The sequence below is a fragment of the Bos taurus genome, chromosome 6 (assembly GCF_002263795.3).
Source record: "Bos taurus isolate L1 Dominette 01449 registration number 42190680 breed Hereford chromosome 6, ARS-UCD2.0, whole genome shotgun sequence".
NCBI lineage: Eukaryota > Metazoa > Chordata > Mammalia > Artiodactyla > Bovidae > Bos > Bos taurus.
Window position 1 is genome coordinate 91180973 of NC_037333.1, and position 17705 is coordinate 91198677.

The window sequence follows — 17705 nt, forward strand, 5'->3', positions numbered from 1 at the left end:
TATCTTTAGTCCCAAGAAGAGTCCTGTGTCACATCCATGCCAATGGCTTTATGAAAAAAGGAAGCCAAGTGAAACAGGTTTGCTCCAAAAGGATGGTCTGCTTCTTCATGAAAACATACGCCAAGGAGTTAGCGACTTCTGCAACTGGGCTACTGCCTTTGTAAGTTACTATTAATACTTACAACCTACTTTTTACAATTTGAACTCAAAGTTGCTTTTGTTAAAAAAAAAAAGTGTTAGTTGCTCAGCATTTGGATAAATCTCAGTCAAATAGACAAAGTCATAAAGGCATCTTTTGACTCTCCCACCATGTGGAATGAAAATGTTTCTTGTAGGTGAAATTTCTGGAAAGTTTGCAAGCTTGCAGCCAATGTGTAAATGTTTATATGTCATATTGCTGTTGTTTCCTGTACTATTTAAAGTGGCTCTTTGTTTTTCCTCAACTGTATTGACATATAATTGATGTATAACATTGTATAAGTTTAAGGTATACAGTGTGATGATTTTATACATGCATATGGTGCAATGCTGGAGACCCATGTTCAAACCCTGGGTCGGGAAGATCCCCTGGAGAAGGTAACAGCTACCCACTCCAGTTGAACGGTTTTAGGAAGCCCTACAAGACCTTTTAGAACTAACACCCAAAAAAGATGTCCTTTTCATTATAGGGGACTGGAATGCAAAAGTAGGAAGTCAAGAAACACCTGGAGTAACAGGCAAACTTGGCCTTGGAATACAGAATGAAGCAGGGCAAAGACTAATAGAGTTTTGCCAAGAAAATGCACTGGTCATAACAAACACCCTCTTCCAACAACACAAGAGAAGACTCTACACATGGACATCACCCAATGGTCAACACTGAAATCAGATTGATTATATTCTTTGCAGCCAAAGGGGGAGAAGCTCTATACAGTCAGCAAAAACAAGACCAGGAGCTGACTGTGGCTCAGATCATGAACTCCTTATTGCCAAATTCAGACTGAAATTGAAGAAAGTAGGGAAAACCACTAGACCATTCAGGTATGACCTAAATCAAATCCCTTATGATTATACAGTGGAAGTGAGAAATAGATTTAAGGGCCTAGATCTGATAGATGGAGTGCCTGATTAACTATGGAATGAGGTTCGTGACATTGTATAGGAGACAGGGATCAAGACCATCCCCATGGAAAAGAAATGCAAAAAAGCAAAATGGCTGTCTGGGGAGGACTTATAAATAGCTGTGAAAAGAAGAGAAGCAAAAAGCAAAGGAAAGATATAAGCATCTGAATGTAGAGTTCCAAAGAATAGCAAGAAGAGATAAGAAAGCCTTCCTCGGTGATCAATGCAAAGAAATAGAGGAAAACAACAGAATGGGAAAGACTAGAGATCTCTTCAGGAAAATTAGAGATACCAAGGGAACATTTCATGCAAAGATGGGCACAATAAAGGACAGAAATGGTATGGACCTAACAGAAGCAGAAGATATTAAGAAGAGGTGGCAAGAATACACAGAAGAACTGTACAAAAAAGATCTTCATGACCCAGATAATCACGACGGTGTGATCACTCATCTAGAGCCAGACATCCTGGAATATGAAGTCAAGTGGGCCTTAGAAAGCATCACTACAAACAAAGCTAGTGGAGGTGATGGAATTCCAGTTGAGATATTCCAAATCCTGAAAGATGATGCTGTGAAAGTGCTGCACTCAATATGCCAGCAAATTTGGAAAACTCAGCAGTGGCCACAGGACTGGAAAAGGTCAGTTTTCATTCCAATCCCAAAGAAAGGCAATGCCAAAGAATGCTCAAACTACCGCACAATTGCACTCATCTCACATGCTAGTAAAGTAATGCTCAAAATTCTCCAAGCCAGGCTTCAGCAATATGTGAACCGTGAACTTCCTGATGTTCAAGCTGGTTTTAGAAAAGGCAGAGGAACCAGAGACCAAATTGCCAACATCCACTGGATCATGGAAAAAACAAGAGAGTTCCAGAAAAACACCTATTTCTGCTTTATTGACTGTGTGGATCACAATAAACTGTGGGAAATTCTTCAAGAGATGGGAATACCAGACCACCTGACCTGCCTCTTGAGAAATCTGTATGCAGGTCAGGAAGCAACAGTTAGAACTGGACATGGAACAATAGACTGGTTCCAAATAGGAAAAGGAGTACGTCAAGGCTGTATATTGTCACCCTGCTTATTTAACTTCTATGCAGAGTGCATCATGAGAAACACTGGACTGGAAGAAGCACAAGCTGGAATCAAGAGTGCCGGGAGAAATATCAATAACGTCAGATATGCAGATGACACCACCCTTATGGCAGAAAGTGAAGAGGAACTCAAAAACCTCTTGATGAAAGTGAAAGTGGAGAGTGAAAAAGTTGGCTTAACATTCAGAAAACAAAGATCATGGCATCTGGTCCCATCACTGCATGGTAAATAGATGGGGAAACAGTGGAAACAGTGTCAGACTTTATTTTGGGGGGCTCCAAATCACTGCAGATGGTGACTGCAGCCATGAAATTAAAAGACGCTTACTCCTTGGAAGAAAAGTTATGACCAACCTAGATAGCATATTCAAAAGCAGAGACATTACTTTGCCAACAAAGGTCCATCTAGTCAACGCTATGGTTTTTCCTGTGGTCATGTATGGATGTGCAAGTTGGACTGTGAAGAAGGCTGAGCGCCGAAGAATTGATGCTTTTGAACTGTGGTGTTGGAGAAGACTCTTGAGAGTCCCTTGGACTGCAAGGAGATCCAAGGGACTGGATATTCTGAAGGAGTATCTGAAGGAATAGTCAGTCTATACTGAAGGAGATCAGCCCTGGGATTTCTTTGGAAGGAATGATGCTAAAGCTGAAACTCCAATACTTTGGCCACCTCATGCAAAGAGTTGACTCATTGGAAAAGACTCTGATGCTGGGAGGGATTGGGGGCAGGAGGAGAAGGGGACGACAGAGTATGAGATGGCTGGATGGCATCACTGACTCAATGGACGTGAGTCTGGGTGAACTCTGGAAGTTGGTGATGGACAGGGAGGCCTGGCATGCTGAGATTCATGGGGTCTCAAAGAGTCGGACAGGACTGAGCGACTGAACTGACTGACTGAACTAACCCACTCCAGTGTTCTTGCCTGGAGAGTTCTGTGGACAAAGGTTACAGTCGATTGGGTCCCAAGGAGTTGTACACAACTGAGCAACTAACACTTTAGGTTTATTTACTCATCAAAATTAAATTTGGAGCTTCCTGGGTAGCTCAGATGGTAAAGAGTCTCCCTGCAATGTTGGAGACCTGGGATCTATCCCTGGGTCAGGAAGATCCTCTGGAGAAGGGAATGGCAACCCACTCCAGTATTCTTGCCTGAAAAATCCCATGGAGGAAGAGACTGGCAGGCTACAGTCCATGGGGTGACAAAGAGTCAGACAGGACTGAGCAACGAACACTGTAACTATAAGAATGTACATAGTTACATTCAAGTATGTAATCCAGTGTTGTTAACTATAGTCATTATGCTTTACATTAGATTCCCCAGAACTTATTCATCATATAACTGGAGGTTTGTATCCTTCACTCCTTCTTCACCTCATTTCTCTTGGTTATGTTGTTGTTTATTTGCTTAGTCGTGTCCTACTCTTTGTGACCACATGGACTGCAGCATGCCAGGCTTCTCCGTCCTTCACCATCTCCCAAAGCTTGCTCAGACTCATGTCTATTGAGTTGATGATGCCATCCAACCATCTCATCCTCTGTCATCCCCTTCTCCTCCTGCCTTTGATCTTTTCCAGCATACTTGGGTTTCTCTTCAGATCATATAAATCTTTCTTGGTTATATTTATCTTTAAGTACTTTGAAAGCTATGTTTGACTACAGTCATTACAAAAAGTATTTGACATGAAAAGACTTTTGACTCAGTTATCAAGTTCTTTTCTTGCCCTCCTTAGTACCTATTCCTGTCCTTGAGTCCCCTTAGATGTCTAGATTCCTGATGCCGTTTCCTGGATTTAAGACCTTCTAGAATTTTCCATCCCCCACCCTCATTTTTTGAGTGCATTCGTCAGTTTTAGTCAATGTATTACTTAGGACTAATTCTTTGGCAAATGGTATAATTCAGACTAGATTAAGGGAGAAAAGGGAATCATCCAGAAATCTTAGGAGCTTCAGGCACAGTTGTATCTGGGTGTTAAAATGTTTTCAGGCATTCTCCCTATCATTTGGCTGCTCCCCTCTATCTGACTACACTTTTCTGTAGTCTTTCCCTAAGAGATGCCAAAGTAGTCACTAAATTTTCAAAACTTAAATCCCACCACTCTAACCTTTATCTCATAGGGGAAAAACCTGGGTCACACCTACGCGTGAATTATCCACTATGAATAAGGAGATGGAATATGATTATTGGCTAGTTCAAGGTCATATGTCTTACCCTGAGGTCAAAAGATGGCCACGTCCAGCCTTCGCAACAGATTGACTGAGAGTGGTGGAGGGAGGCTTCCCAGAGGGTGAGTGGACTAGGGACAAGAAAGCACTCTACGCACTGATGCCCACTCTACCTCTGCTTGTCTACAGTCCGGCTGGATGGGATTGCCTGATTTCCAGCTCTTCCTCTTCTCCCATTTCTACTCCTGGAGACTATTCTTCTTTCAGCAGGAAATTTAAGGAACTCTACGATAATAGTTTGGAGAAGGCAATGGCAACCCACTGCAGTACTCTTGCCTGGAAAATCCCATGGATGGAGGAGCCTTGGTAGGCTGCAATCCATGGGGTCACTAGGAGTAGGACACGACCGAGTGACTTCACTTTCACTTTTCACTTTCATACATTGGAGAAGGAAATGGCAACCCACTCCAGTATTCTTGCCTAGAGAATCCCAGGGACAGGGGAGCCTGGTGGGCTGCCATCTATGAGGTCGCACAGAGTCGCACACGACTGAAGTGACTTAGCAGCAGCAGCAACAGCAGGATAATAGTTTAGGTGCTCTGATGACCAGCCTCATTTTCAGTCCCTTATGACCAAGGTCGCATCTTTATCTGTCATACTACATTGGTCCCTATCCCATCACCCTGTGGTATTTTCTCCATAGCACTAGTTTACGCTTTCCTTCCATGTTTTTTTGTTGTTGTTGTTGACCTCATTGATTCTGCTTGCTCTGTTTCTCTTTCAATATTATTTCAGCTGAGTTTATACCCCTGACTCTATTTAATGATCCCTCTCTGTAAGTTTCACTTCAACATCAGCTTCAGTTGCTAATGACCTCATCCTCTATGTTCCCCAACTTATATATTCCAAAGTGGGATTGTGTTGACTCTGTAGGGGAGGGATGAATAATTTACTCTTCTAAGTTCTCTACAGGATCTCTATAACCAAAGACAGATTAACAACTAAAAAACAAACAGAAGTTTATTAACAAGTATACCTCATGTATACATGGGAGATACCCAGGGAAAAATGATTAACTCTCCTAGGTGGGTTAGAATTCAGGCTCAAACACCATCTTCAGCCAAAGACAAAAGAGAAAAAAGTGTGGGGAGTCAGTAACTAGGGAGGTGACCAGGAAAAAGAGGAGAACAGGATTATGATTTGTTGTGAAGATTTAAATGTGTACCTTCTACACTGATAATATAATTTAGAGTCTTCCTTTTCCTCCTAGAATGGAGATGGAGACACCCTTACAATCAGATTTTTTTTTTAATTAATGTAAATTTCACTTAAAGGGTGACTTCTACTCTGTTTCTAGATTGTTTCCTGTGTTGTCTGCTGTTTCTTAAAATCAGCAGCTCAAAATAACCCTTGGGCCAGAGGCATATTTTGGGATGCTATATTCTACTATCCTTCAAATGTAAACTATCTTTTAGCCACATCATATATCCACGATCAGCCTACAGATATTTGCGTGCTGTGTGATTGCTCGGTTGTGTCTGACTCTTTACAACCCATGGACTGTAGCCCGCCAGGCTCCTCTGTCCATGGGATTTTCCAGGCAAGAATACTGAAGTGAGTTGCCATTTCCTCCTTCAGGGGATCTTCCTGACCCAGGGATTGAACCCGAGTCTCCTGTGAGTCCTGTATTGGCAGACGGGTTTTTTTTTTCTTAACCACTGAGCCACCTGAGAAGCCCCTGTGGCTGACTAGGCGCTCTAAATGTGCCCATCTCTGCTCCTCCCAGTTTTGGCTGAGGGAAGAGAAGGTTTGTTCTGTGCACAAATCATGGCTTCAGTAGGAATCCCAAACAGGGCAGCTTCCCTTATAACCTTATAACGGCTGTGGGCAGATCAAACACTAACATTTATAGACGTGTCTGGAGAATACCTCTAGAGATGCCACTCTTATAATTATAGTGTTAGAAATGTTTGCTTTTAATCAAACAGACTGAATTTTCCACAGCCCCATTATTTCCCTCAGGACTCCCTGCTTCTTATAGGTCCTAAGTTGTTTCAGCCCACTGACAAAACTCTCCAGACCCCAAATCCTTCTTCTCTCCTACAAGAGCGTTTTCCACCTCTTTTTTAAACTACCTCTCTCTTCTCCAGTCATGGCCAAACACCTCCTTTAGATTAAAGAAAGAAGAAGGAACATTTCGACATTTATCCTTGACTCATGCCCTGTGGCATTCTTCCAGGGGAGCCTGAACATTGATGAAGAGTTTATCCTGAGACAGTTTGACATTAACTATCAGAGCAAACCATGCTATAATGTGCTTCACACAATAAGACCCAGCAAAGTTCCTCTGGAGCTAAAGAAAAGGAGTGGGCTAAATAAACTGCAGGAACCACAGTTGTTCCAGAAACTAGACTGTGAGCAGAGACTTCGGAAACCACAGGTAATTGCAAAAAAGGGAGAAGACTGAGAGTCAAAGAAAATTAAATTATATCAAAATGTTAAATGTTCTTGAATTCTGGTACCTCAGAAGGCACTGACCTTTTTCAGTAAAATTTTTGCAAAATTCTTTGATGTTTAATATTTGTTCTAATAAATAAACATCTGTTAAGTGAGTGAATATTTAATACATCTAATGAAGTCAGTTATACAAACAAGGCATGCCATTTAGCATTATTGGTGATATCTGAAGAGTCATTAGTTCTTTTTATGTGTTTTATGTATTGAAACAATCGGTTTGTTTTATATGTTGAAACTTATCTCATGCGTTTTACATGTTGAAATTCCAGTAGTCAGTAGAACTATACATGTTTTTATAGTAAACTATAATATGTTTACTATTATAAGAGTAAAATGCTGCAGTCAATGACTGGGGACGCTGTTCCTGTCCATAGAATTCTTGAATTTTTATGGTGGTGTTTTTGACCACAAACCATCATTCTTGACCACATGCTTGCCTGATAATTAACAAATCGCTCAGTTTCCCAGCACCAGTTTCCTGTGAAGACAGAACGAGGAAACAGTAGAAAAAACAGGCTGTGTTCCAAAAGGAAGTACTATGAACCCCTAAGAACCTTTCTATACAATGTGTTAGGGCAACTCTATATTTACAAGTCAAATTGTGCCAGTCCGACAGCAGATTCCAGTGCCTATGTGGGAGTTGTGGGGTGAGGTGGTTATACAGTTTGCTTCTCTGAAAGTGAAGATAATAATTACCTTCTGTCTTTTATACTAAGTGCGTGTTCAGTTGCTCAGTTGTGTCTGACTCTTTGCGAACCTCATGGACTGTAGCCCACCAGGCTCCTCTATCCATGGAATTCTCCAGGCAAGAATACTGGAGTGGGTTGCCATTCCCTACTCCAGGTTTGATACTATTTTTCCAATGTTTTTGACACAGTAACTTTGCCGTTTATAATTGAACATAATCAGCTGACCTAGTTTTACACTCATGATGTTTTCCACCCTTGACTGGGTTGCATAAAATTTATGAAAACTGTGCATTCTGTCACTACTATCAGCAGTTTAAATTTTCCATTTTCCACTCATCTTTCTAAAGTGTAAAGTATAAAATGATCCTGGGCAGGCAAATTATATCCACATGGTTCAGGCACATGGGGCCTGAACCAGTGCTTGTTCTGAATCTGAGCTGAATGAAATTGCGCAAGTCCCTGTACTTACAAATAATTGCACAAATACTGCTTTATAAAGCATGGTGCTTATTGCCAAAATCAAACTTTTGACTGGCAGATGGAGGATCACTGTGCAAAAGTTCAAATAGATTTCCACATGGTATCATTTTCCTTTGGCCTGAGGGACTTCCTTTAATACCTTTCTTTGATATCTCCTCTGCCTGCAATGCAGGAGACCCATGTTCAATCCCTGCATCCGGAAGATCCCCTGGAGAAGGGAATGGCAACCCAGTCCAATATTCTTGCCTGGAGAATCCCATGGATAGAGGAACCTGGCAGGCTATAGTCCAGGTTCACAAATAGTGAACCTATAGGGGTCACAAACAGTCAGACACTACAGAGTGACTAACACTTTATATACACGTCACACTCAGCCAGTGTAGATCTGCTGGCAATGAATTCTCCCAGCTTTTCTAGGTCTGAAGCTATCCTTATTCTTCCATCATTTTAAAAGGTATTTTTATGGGTATAGAATTCTAGATTCAAGAGTTTTTTGTTTGTTTTCAGTACTTTAAAGATGCCCCGCTGTCTTCTTGGTTGTATTGTTTAAATCTTATGTCATTCTTATCTTTGTCACTGATTTTGAGTAGTGTGATTATTATACACATTGGTATTTAGTTCTTCATGTTTTTTATGCTTGGGGTTTACTAAGCTTCTTTGATCTATGAGTTTATAGTTTTCAACTATTGGGGGAAATTTTGGCCATTACATGGTCAAATGTTTTTTCCTTCAACCCCCTCCCAGGACTCCAATCACATGTAAATTAGGTTGCATGAAGTTGTCTTATAGATTACAGCTGCTCTGTTCAGTTTTGATTCTCTCTTCTCTGTTTCTATTGCTATGTCTTTAAATTCTCTAATTTTTTTCCCGCAGAAGATTGAGGGCAAGAGGAGAAAGGAATGATAGATGATGAGATGATTTGATGGCGTCACTGGCTCAACGGACATGAGTTTGAGCAAACTCAGGGAGATTGTGAAGGACAGGGAAGCCTGGTGTGCTGCAGTCCGTGGGTCACAAAGAGTCAGACAGGACTTAGTGACTGAAGAGCAACGGACATCTAGCAAGTAGAGACCAGGAATGCTGCTGAACCTCTTGCAGTGCATAAGACAGCATCCTCCCCCCACCCTCAACAAAGAATTACCCAGCTCAAAATGTCAATAATGCCTAAGAGACCTAATTTTAATCCAGCAAATGTTTAATGAGCACCGATTGTGTCCTAAGTATTGTTTTAGATGCCAGTCTCAGATGCTTACATTTTAGAAGGTGAGAGGTGAGATAAGCAATCAGAAAAATATTTAGGACTTCCCTGGTGGTCCAGTGGTTAAGAATCCACCTGCTAATGCAGAGGACATGGGTTTGATCCCTGATCCTGGAGCATCCCACATACCATGGGGTACCTAAGCCCATGCGCCACTACTATTGAGTCTATACTTTAGAGCTGCAATTACTGAGCCCACAAACCTCAACTACTGAAGCTTGAGCATGCTCCAGAGCCCATGCTGTGAACAAGAGATGCCACTGCAATGAGAAGCCTGCATACCACTAGTAGAGAGTAACACCTGCTCACTGCAACTAGAGAAATCCCACTCACAGCAACAAAGACCCAGCACAGCCACAAAGAAAAAAAATATTTAGCATATCAAGTGGTAATAACTGCTGTTAAGAAAAATGAGTCAGGGAAAGAAGACAAGCAGTATTGTGATGGGGGTTACAGTTTTTGAACCGAGTGGTCAGGGAAGACACAACTGAAAAGATGACCTGAAATAGATAAGGAGTGAGCCGTGTGGATGCCTTGGGGAAAAGCACTATGGAGAGGGAACAGTGAATGCAAAGGTGCTGAGGCAGCAATGTGGCAGGTGCTCTAGAAATAATAAAGTGGTCAGGAGGGTTGGAATGGAACTCATAATGCTGAATCCAGCTCTGAGAAGGGATTGCCCTCCTGTGTGTTCGGTCCCATCCTGTCTTCCTCAGGCAGGTGTTTCTGGCTTGACTCTAGAATGGCCCACACATTCCACCTCATAGTTTAGATATGAGTGACCCCAGGGACTCAGTCCATGGAATTTTCCAGGCAAGAATACTGGAGTGGGTACCCATTCCTTCTTCAGGGGATCTTCCTAACCCAGGGATTGAACCCGAGTCTCCTGCATTGCAGGCAGATTCTTTACCATGTGAGCCACCAGGGAAGCCTGAGAAGAGGGAGGAGCAGGATCTTTGTGTTTCATATCTCTTAGTCCTGTGCAAACATTAGACCTCCTTCCATGATGAGACAATGAGTGGGTATTGCATCACAGCACTGGGCTATGAACTAACAGATGAACTGATGTTGCCAAAACACTGGCCCTCTGTGCACCAATACCAAAAAGAAATATGGGGACAGAGTTTTGGAGGAAAGAGAGTCACTTTATTTCTTTGCCAAGCAAAGAGGGAACATGTGAGGCAAGTGCCTCAGAAGCTGTGCCCTCCTTCCTAGGGAATAGGGAGAGGTCTTAGAATCAGGACGTGTAGCCAGGGTAGGTGATAAGCGTGAAAACAGTGGAGGTCTTGTATTTTTCTTTCTTCTGCAAAAATTTCAAAAGGGCCACAGCTGGCGTCAGGAAGCTCAGTAACTGGGTCTGTTCTCTTCCAAAGTTATCGACTGGTGACCTTCTTCCTGAAATGAAGAATGCTACAGGGGAGTGTTACAAGAGAGTGTGGGGGAGAAAATGCCAGATGCAGGATCACATAAAGGATACAGTTCACATCAAGTCAGAAAGTGATTAAGGAATTAACTTTGTGAAGGACAAATCTAGTTGCATATTCTACAGATTAGTAACAGTTAAAACTGCAATTGCTTAACTTTTACAGACTTGGTTTGCTGTCTCTATGGCTATTAACTCCTTCCTTTGTTTCTCTTGCTTGTTAGTAGGAAAGAAAAGTTTCATTTCTTTTTTTTTTTTCAACATGAAGACTTTATTTCATAACACTGAAATAGTCAACATTTTACATTACACATGTATTTTTGAGGTATTCACCCATTTTAGTGATTTCACATTTAAATGATTTCACATTTAAAGAATTGTGCAGCCATCACTGCAACCCCATGTTAGGATATTCCCATCAATCCACAGATCTTTCAAGCTCATTTCCAAGGAATCCTCTTTCCTACAGTCTGCTTCAGGCAGATCTACTTTCTTTTCTTTATATTTGTCCAGAAAAGTTTCTCTTTTTGTTGTAGCACTGAGTCATGGGAGAAAGAAAGACAACATCTCTTCTACCCCTTTCTCTCTTTCAATTAAAGAGACAAGAGATTGGTGGTGTTGGATAGCATTTGGATCAAAAGTAATGTACCACTTACAAAGCTGAACACAGAGCTGGACTAATAGGTTAATACCATTATTTTGATTGAGTATTATTGAAGGTCATTACCCTTCATTGAAATATTTGATTTCTAGCTGTTTTACATAGTTCTTTCATTTTTTCTTCCCAATAACCCTATGGGGTAGATTGCGCGGAGCGAGCTCCGCCCGTGGCAAAGGTCATGAGGAAGGAGGCTTGGCATACGCAAAGGCGGGATCAAGCCTCAGGGGTCTCCCTGGAAGTTCTCGAGCATCTAGCCCCAAAACCAGAGTCTGCCTACTTTCTGCTTGTGCTTTCACCTACACCTCTGACTTTATGGGGGGCTGTCCCCCACTACCTCTCTCTGAAAAAAGAGTTAGCTTACAGCTCCAGTTAATAATTCCTGGGTGTGACAGTGTTTAACCTACAAACTCCTTTGGAAATCCTCTAGCCTGCCTGAATAGGTTTTTCCGGCCACATGTGATTGTTCAGAGCCTCCCAACTGTGAGAGGCAGGAGATGTTCTAAACTGTCTAAACACAGATTCCTTTGAGTAGTTAAAAGATTGATTAGAAATTGTATTGGTGAAGGGTTTTTCACTTATTGGGCCAATGTTTGCTGCTAAGTCTCCATACTCCTTACCTACTGTGTCCTTGGCAGTGTATTGATTGATATAATGGGTGTATAGAAAGGTAAGTAGTAGCCTCAATGTTTGTAACCTTGGACCCTTGAGTTAATTCTTTTCTTGATTGAGCCCACCTCACCTTTGCCTTATAGGAATGCAGCTTTGTCCAATGCTTTTTTGGAGGCTGGTGCCTGACTTTGGAATAATCACCTTTAGAGAAAGATAAGTTTCTTAAAATGTTAACAGGCCTCCTGGCCAGAAGACGAAGTAATTCACCTGAACTTTTGCATATGATAAGTTTGAAAGCCTGGCTTCAATTAGGACCAGGAACCGCTGTCCTTGCATGACTCCACCCCTTCCCCCATTATCCTCTATGCACAACTTAAGGTATAAAAACTACTTTGGAAAATAAAGTGCGGGCCTTGTTCACCGAAACTTGGTCTCCCCATGTCGTTCTTTCTTTCACCTTCTAGCTGAATTTTTCCTCTGAGGCGGGGAAGCTCGTCAAGCCTACTAATTTTGCCTGGGCTTCTAAGATCCGACCGGGGAGGCCTTAGTGTCTCCTCTCCTTTGGGAGAACGGGAGGACGCTTGCGGTCTTCGTAGGTGACGTAAATTCCCTGCTTTGGAAGTTTATTCAGCCTCTTTTCTCCACTGAATTTCCTCACTGAGCTATCCTCATCCTATTACTCTTTGTATCTTTGATAAAATATTTAAATAAATAGGTCACCGACGCCGTCCCTGCTTCGAATACCCTGGATCAGCCGGGGCTGGATCCTGGCAGTAGATAACTATTATCTGTATTTTACAAATGAAGAATTTGAGTAACTTGTCCATGGTCTCATAGCTACTAAGTTGGAGAGGGCTGGATTTGAGTCCAGGTTTGTCTAAATTGAAGGCCATGCTTACCTACCACATTATTTTCTCAGTCGTAAACTTTTCATGTTTGTAAAATCAAAGCCTACTGACACTTCATAAAATGCCTTGGAAAGGAGTAAGCATAAATTAAAAATAAACGGTACCATTTTCACAAGTTTAATTTTAGATTTATTGAAAAGACAAACCGAACAAACTAATGAAATTGGGAATTATGTGATTTGTACAGAAACCTCATAAACCAAAGTGGGTGAAGATGAGATATGGAGCATGGTATCTGAACCCCAAGTTGTGGAAAAAGCAAAGAGCTGATGAGCCTTTGGTTGACCCCAAGGTCTTACGTAAAGCTCAAGATGAGAATTTTAAAAAGGAGCTACAGGAGCAGGTATGTGTGTATGCTGAGACTTGATCATCTGACCTAGAGCAACTGCCACTTCATATTGAGTCAGAGTCTCTGGAGAAATTCAGAGGCTGCTGAAAGTCTTGTAACTTGCGCATTGAATTTGACAATGAGAAAGCCAAGTCATTTTATGAGGAATATGTAATAAGCAAGACTTGAAATCTCCTAGCTTCATGGTAGACACAATGTCTCTAAAGATGGGGCAACCACTCATTGTCCTCCTACTCTTCCTGAGTCCATGGATAAATTGGTTGTTCAAAGGGTGGTGTGACTTGGTAGGACCATCTCAGTTGAGAATGGATATAATGTCATGAGTTCTCTTTGAGTGAAAATGTGAGGTTTTGGTTTGTTTTGTTTTGTTTTTAATCAGCAATGAATGAATGTTAACATTGTGATAAAAAAAAAAAAAACTACTTTTATGCCATTCAGCAGAGTTGCAGGATCTCTCTGAGAGAAAAGGGACAAAGGTTAAACACTGTTTGATGTTACAAAGCACCAAACACACAACAAGGATACGTTCTGGTTTTACTGTAGGTAAGCTGTGTGCCTGCCCATCTCTAGTGAGCAAGGACCTGATGGAAGAAGATGCTCACTATAGTCCTGAAATTTTGGAAATTTTGATGCAATGCTTATACAGGACTCTCCTGAGAATATTTGTGATCCTCTTCTCTGGATCAGCAGATTCAAAACTTCTCCCAGATAACATTGTAAAAACATTTCAAAAACATAAAATGCTATAAAAGTTTGGCTACTCATTCATTCAAAAGTCACTCATCAATTACCTCCTTTTGCTTGGAAAGCTGAGGCAGAAAGTATTTTATCTTTTCTAGAACTGGGTATGAAATTCTTATTTTCAAATGGGAAACATGACATGAATTTATGAGCCCAAGATGCTTATATATAAGCTTCAAAATAAATAATATTAGGCAGAGTTTCTTGTCATACAGTTTTTGGAGCTGCCTATCTAAATTTATGTGAGTTTAACATATGACACGCTAGCAAAGTAATGCTCGAAATTCTCCAAGCCAGGCTTTTTAACAGTATGTGAACCAAGAACTTCCAGATGTGCAACCTGATTTAGAAAAGGCAGAGGAACCAGAGATCAAATTGCCAACATCTGCTGGATCATAGAAAAAGCAAGAGAGTTCCAGAAAATCATCCACTTCTGCTTAATTGACTACGCCAAAGCCTTTGACTGTGTGGATCACAACAAACTGGAAAATTCTTCAAGAGATGGGAATATCAGACCATCTGACCTGCCTCCTGAGAAATCTGTATGCAGGTCAAGAAGCAACAGTTAGAACTGGACATGGAACAATGGACTGGTTCCAAATCGGGAAGGGAGTATGTCAAGACTGTGTATTGTCATCCTGTGAGTATATCATGCGAAATGCCAGGCTGGATGAAGCACAAGCTGAAATCAAGATTGCCGGGAGAAATATCAATAACCTCAAATATGCAGATGACACCACCCTTATGGCAGAAAGCAAAGAACTAAAGAGCCTCTTGATGAAAGTGAAAGAGGAGAGTGAAAAAGCTGGCTTAAAACTCAACATTCAGAAAACTAAGATCATGGCATCTGATCCCATCACTTCATGGCAAATAGATGGAGAAACAATGGAAACAGTGCCAGACTTTATTTTGGGGGGCTCCAAAATCACTGCAGATGGTGACTGAAGCCATGAAATTAAAAGACGCTTGCTCCTTGGAAGAAAAGCTATGACCAATCTAGACAGCATATTACAAAGCAGAGACATTACTTTGCCAGCAAACGTCCATCTAGTTAAAGCTATGTTTTTTCTGGTAGTCATGTATGCATGTGAGAGTTGGACTAGAAAGAAAGCTGAGTGCCGAAGAATTGATGCTTTTGAACTGTGGTGTTGGAGAAGACTCTTGAGAGTCCCTTGGACTACAAGGAGATCTAACCAGTCAATCCTAAAGGAAATCAGTCCTGAATATTCGTTGGAAGGACTGATGCTGAAGCTGAAACTCCAATACTTTGGCCACCTGATGCAAAGAACTGACTCACTGGAAAAGACCCTGATACTGGGAAAGATTGAAGGCAGGAGAAGGGGATGACAGAGGATGAGATGGTTGGCTGGCATCACCAACTTGATGAACATGAGTTTGAGCAAGTTTCAGGAGTTGGGGATGGATAGGGAAGCCTGGCATGCTGCAGTCCATGGGGTTGCAAAGAGGTGGACATGACTGAACGACTGAACTGACTGACTGAATATATGACATAAAACGGTTCCAGTTTACTTTCAAAAAATAACCAAACATCCTCAATGAGTTAAATATTTAAAAATAAAAACAGTAATGAAACTTTTGATTAAGGTGTCTAGAAGTTCTCTTTTAAGAAACATATTCTTTTTTTTTTTAAAGATTTTTTTGATGTGGACCATTTTTTAAATCTTTATTGAACTTGTTACAATATTGCTTTTGTTTTATGTTCTGGCTTTTTGGCCCCAAGGCATGTGGGATCTTAACTCCCTGGCCAGGGATTGAACCCTCACCCCCCTGCATTGAAAGGTGAAGTTTTAACCACTGGACCGCCAGGGAAGTCCCAAGAAACATATTCTTAAGAACTTAAATAATTTTACAAAAAGATTTATCTGAATGGTGAAAGCCAGTAAAGACACTTGTCATAATAGTTACAGTCAACTCATGAAAAAGAAATAATACTTAAATTTGGAAATGTGGTTTATAGAACTATTACAGTAAAAGACTGTTTATCAGGCAGTTTAGACACAGGAAGGACTCAAAGCAATGGAATTGTTCTGTAATGACTTTTGTAAATCACACTTTTATAATACCTGAAGACTGAATATCTTGTGTACTTTAAGTGATGCCACTTGGCTATGCACCTCAGTTCACAAGACATGTATGCAGTTGTGTGCTGCTGAGGGCCAGTCACCATGAGGGCATGGCTGTCTTGCTGGAAACACGAGTTTTGACTATTCTTAATTTAATTCATTTGGAAAGTGAAATGGCCTTAAAGAACTGAATTACAATGATAACTTCTACACCAAGATTATAAATTCAAATAAATTGAAGAAAAACCAAATGAATGCATGAATACCCTGAAGACATTGGGACTGGATCAAATCTTTTTTTTTTTTTTTTTTTTATCATGCCCTTTGGAGTTAATTCTAAAACTTGCAGATACATACTGAGTAGGAAAACACTCCCATTTCTTCCTCTACCACTCTCAATTCTGGTCAGCAAACGTGCTGAGGTTTTTTTTTCCCTACACCAAGCAGTTTTCTGATTCTCTAACACCAGCTGGATGTCCTACGATTGTACTCAATTCTGACACTGCCTACCTGGAGACGCATCTGATCCCACAGTTTAAAGGCTCAGACCCCAAGACTGCCTCCACTGCAAATACCAGTCTCAAGCCCAGGTTGTCACCCCTGCTTCTGGCTGAGTGGCTGTAAATCAAAGGTTCCCATGACTCCCTCCTTGGGTTTGATCGTCTGCAAGAACAGCTCACAGAACTCAGGAAAACAGTTTACTTACAATCTAGTAAGATTACCAGTTTATTATAAAGAGGTATTTTCAAAAGCAGCCAGATGGAAGAGATGCACAGGGCACAGTATGTGGGCAGGACTCAGAGCTCCCTTACCTTCCCCAGGTACCTTCATATCCTTACCAACACGAAAGCTTGCCAAATCCCCTTCTTTAGATTTGTACAGAGGCTTCATTATACTGGGCTTCCCTGGTGGCTTAGATGGTAAAGAATCTGCCTCCAGTGCAGGAGAGCCAGGTTCAGTCACTGGGTTGGGAAGATCCCCTGGAGGAGGGCATGGCAACCCACTCTAGTATTCTTGCCTGGAGAATTCCATGGACTGAGGAGCCTGTTGAGCTACAGTCCATGAGGTCACAAAGAGTCGAACATGACTGAGCGATTTTAATTGATTACATCACTGGCTGTTCCTGATTAATTCAACTCTAGCTCTTCTCCCCTCCCAGGAGGTTGAGGTTGGAGCTGAAAGTGCCAACCCTCTAATTACATGGTTGGTTTCCCTGGCAACCTACTCCCATCTTGTAGCTATCTGGGGGGTTTCCAAAAAGACCTCGTTAAGATAAACTCTGTCGTGGCTGAAAGGTGCTTGTTATAAATAAGGAAAAACTCACCTTTGTGGCTTTTATCACTTAAGAAATTTCAAGGCTTTTAGGAGCTCTGTACCATTAATGGGAAGAAGACCAAATACATATTTCTTATTATAAATCATGGGCTTCCTTGGTGGCTCAGATGGTAAAGAATCCACCTGCAATGCAGAAGACCTGGGTTCAATCCCTGGGTTGGGAAGGTCCCCTGGAGGAGGGCATGGCAACGCACTCCAGTATTCTTGCCTGGAGAATCCTCATGGACAGAGGAGCCTGGTGGGCTATAGTCCATGAGGTGACAAACAGTCGGACGTGACTGAGTGACCAAGCAC

The 17705-nt window shown here is 41.5% G+C and overlaps 1 protein-coding gene and 1 long non-coding RNA gene across 7 annotated transcripts in view; one reads left to right on the top strand and one right to left on the bottom strand.

Moving 5' to 3' along the window:
* The window catches only part of FAM47E (family with sequence similarity 47 member E), a 34627-nt gene that overhangs the window by 13710 nt on the left and 3212 nt on the right, over positions 1-17705 (top strand). For 3 of the 5 annotated variants that reach the window (XM_002688371.6, XM_010806232.4, XM_010806235.2), the window contains 3 exons: positions 10-160; positions 6600-6800; positions 13090-13245. In XM_002688371.6, coding sequence (XP_002688417.1) covers positions 10-160; positions 6600-6800; positions 13090-13245 — 508 coding nt within the window. Of the gene's footprint in view, positions 1-9; positions 161-6599; positions 6801-13089; positions 13246-13794; positions 15591-17705 lie in introns of those variants that run through there. The other 2 variants (XM_010806234.4, XM_010806236.4) reach the window with 2 other exon arrangements.
* On the bottom strand, positions 10426-17293 carry LOC132345529 (uncharacterized). 2 transcript variants are annotated; one of them, XR_009494923.1, is made up of 2 exons: positions 16889-17293; positions 10426-10696 (listed from the first exon to the last, which is right to left on the bottom strand). It is a non-coding gene; the product is annotated as an uncharacterized lncRNA (long non-coding RNA). The 2 variants fall into 2 exon arrangements; XR_009494924.1 differs by having other exon boundaries at positions 10426-10711.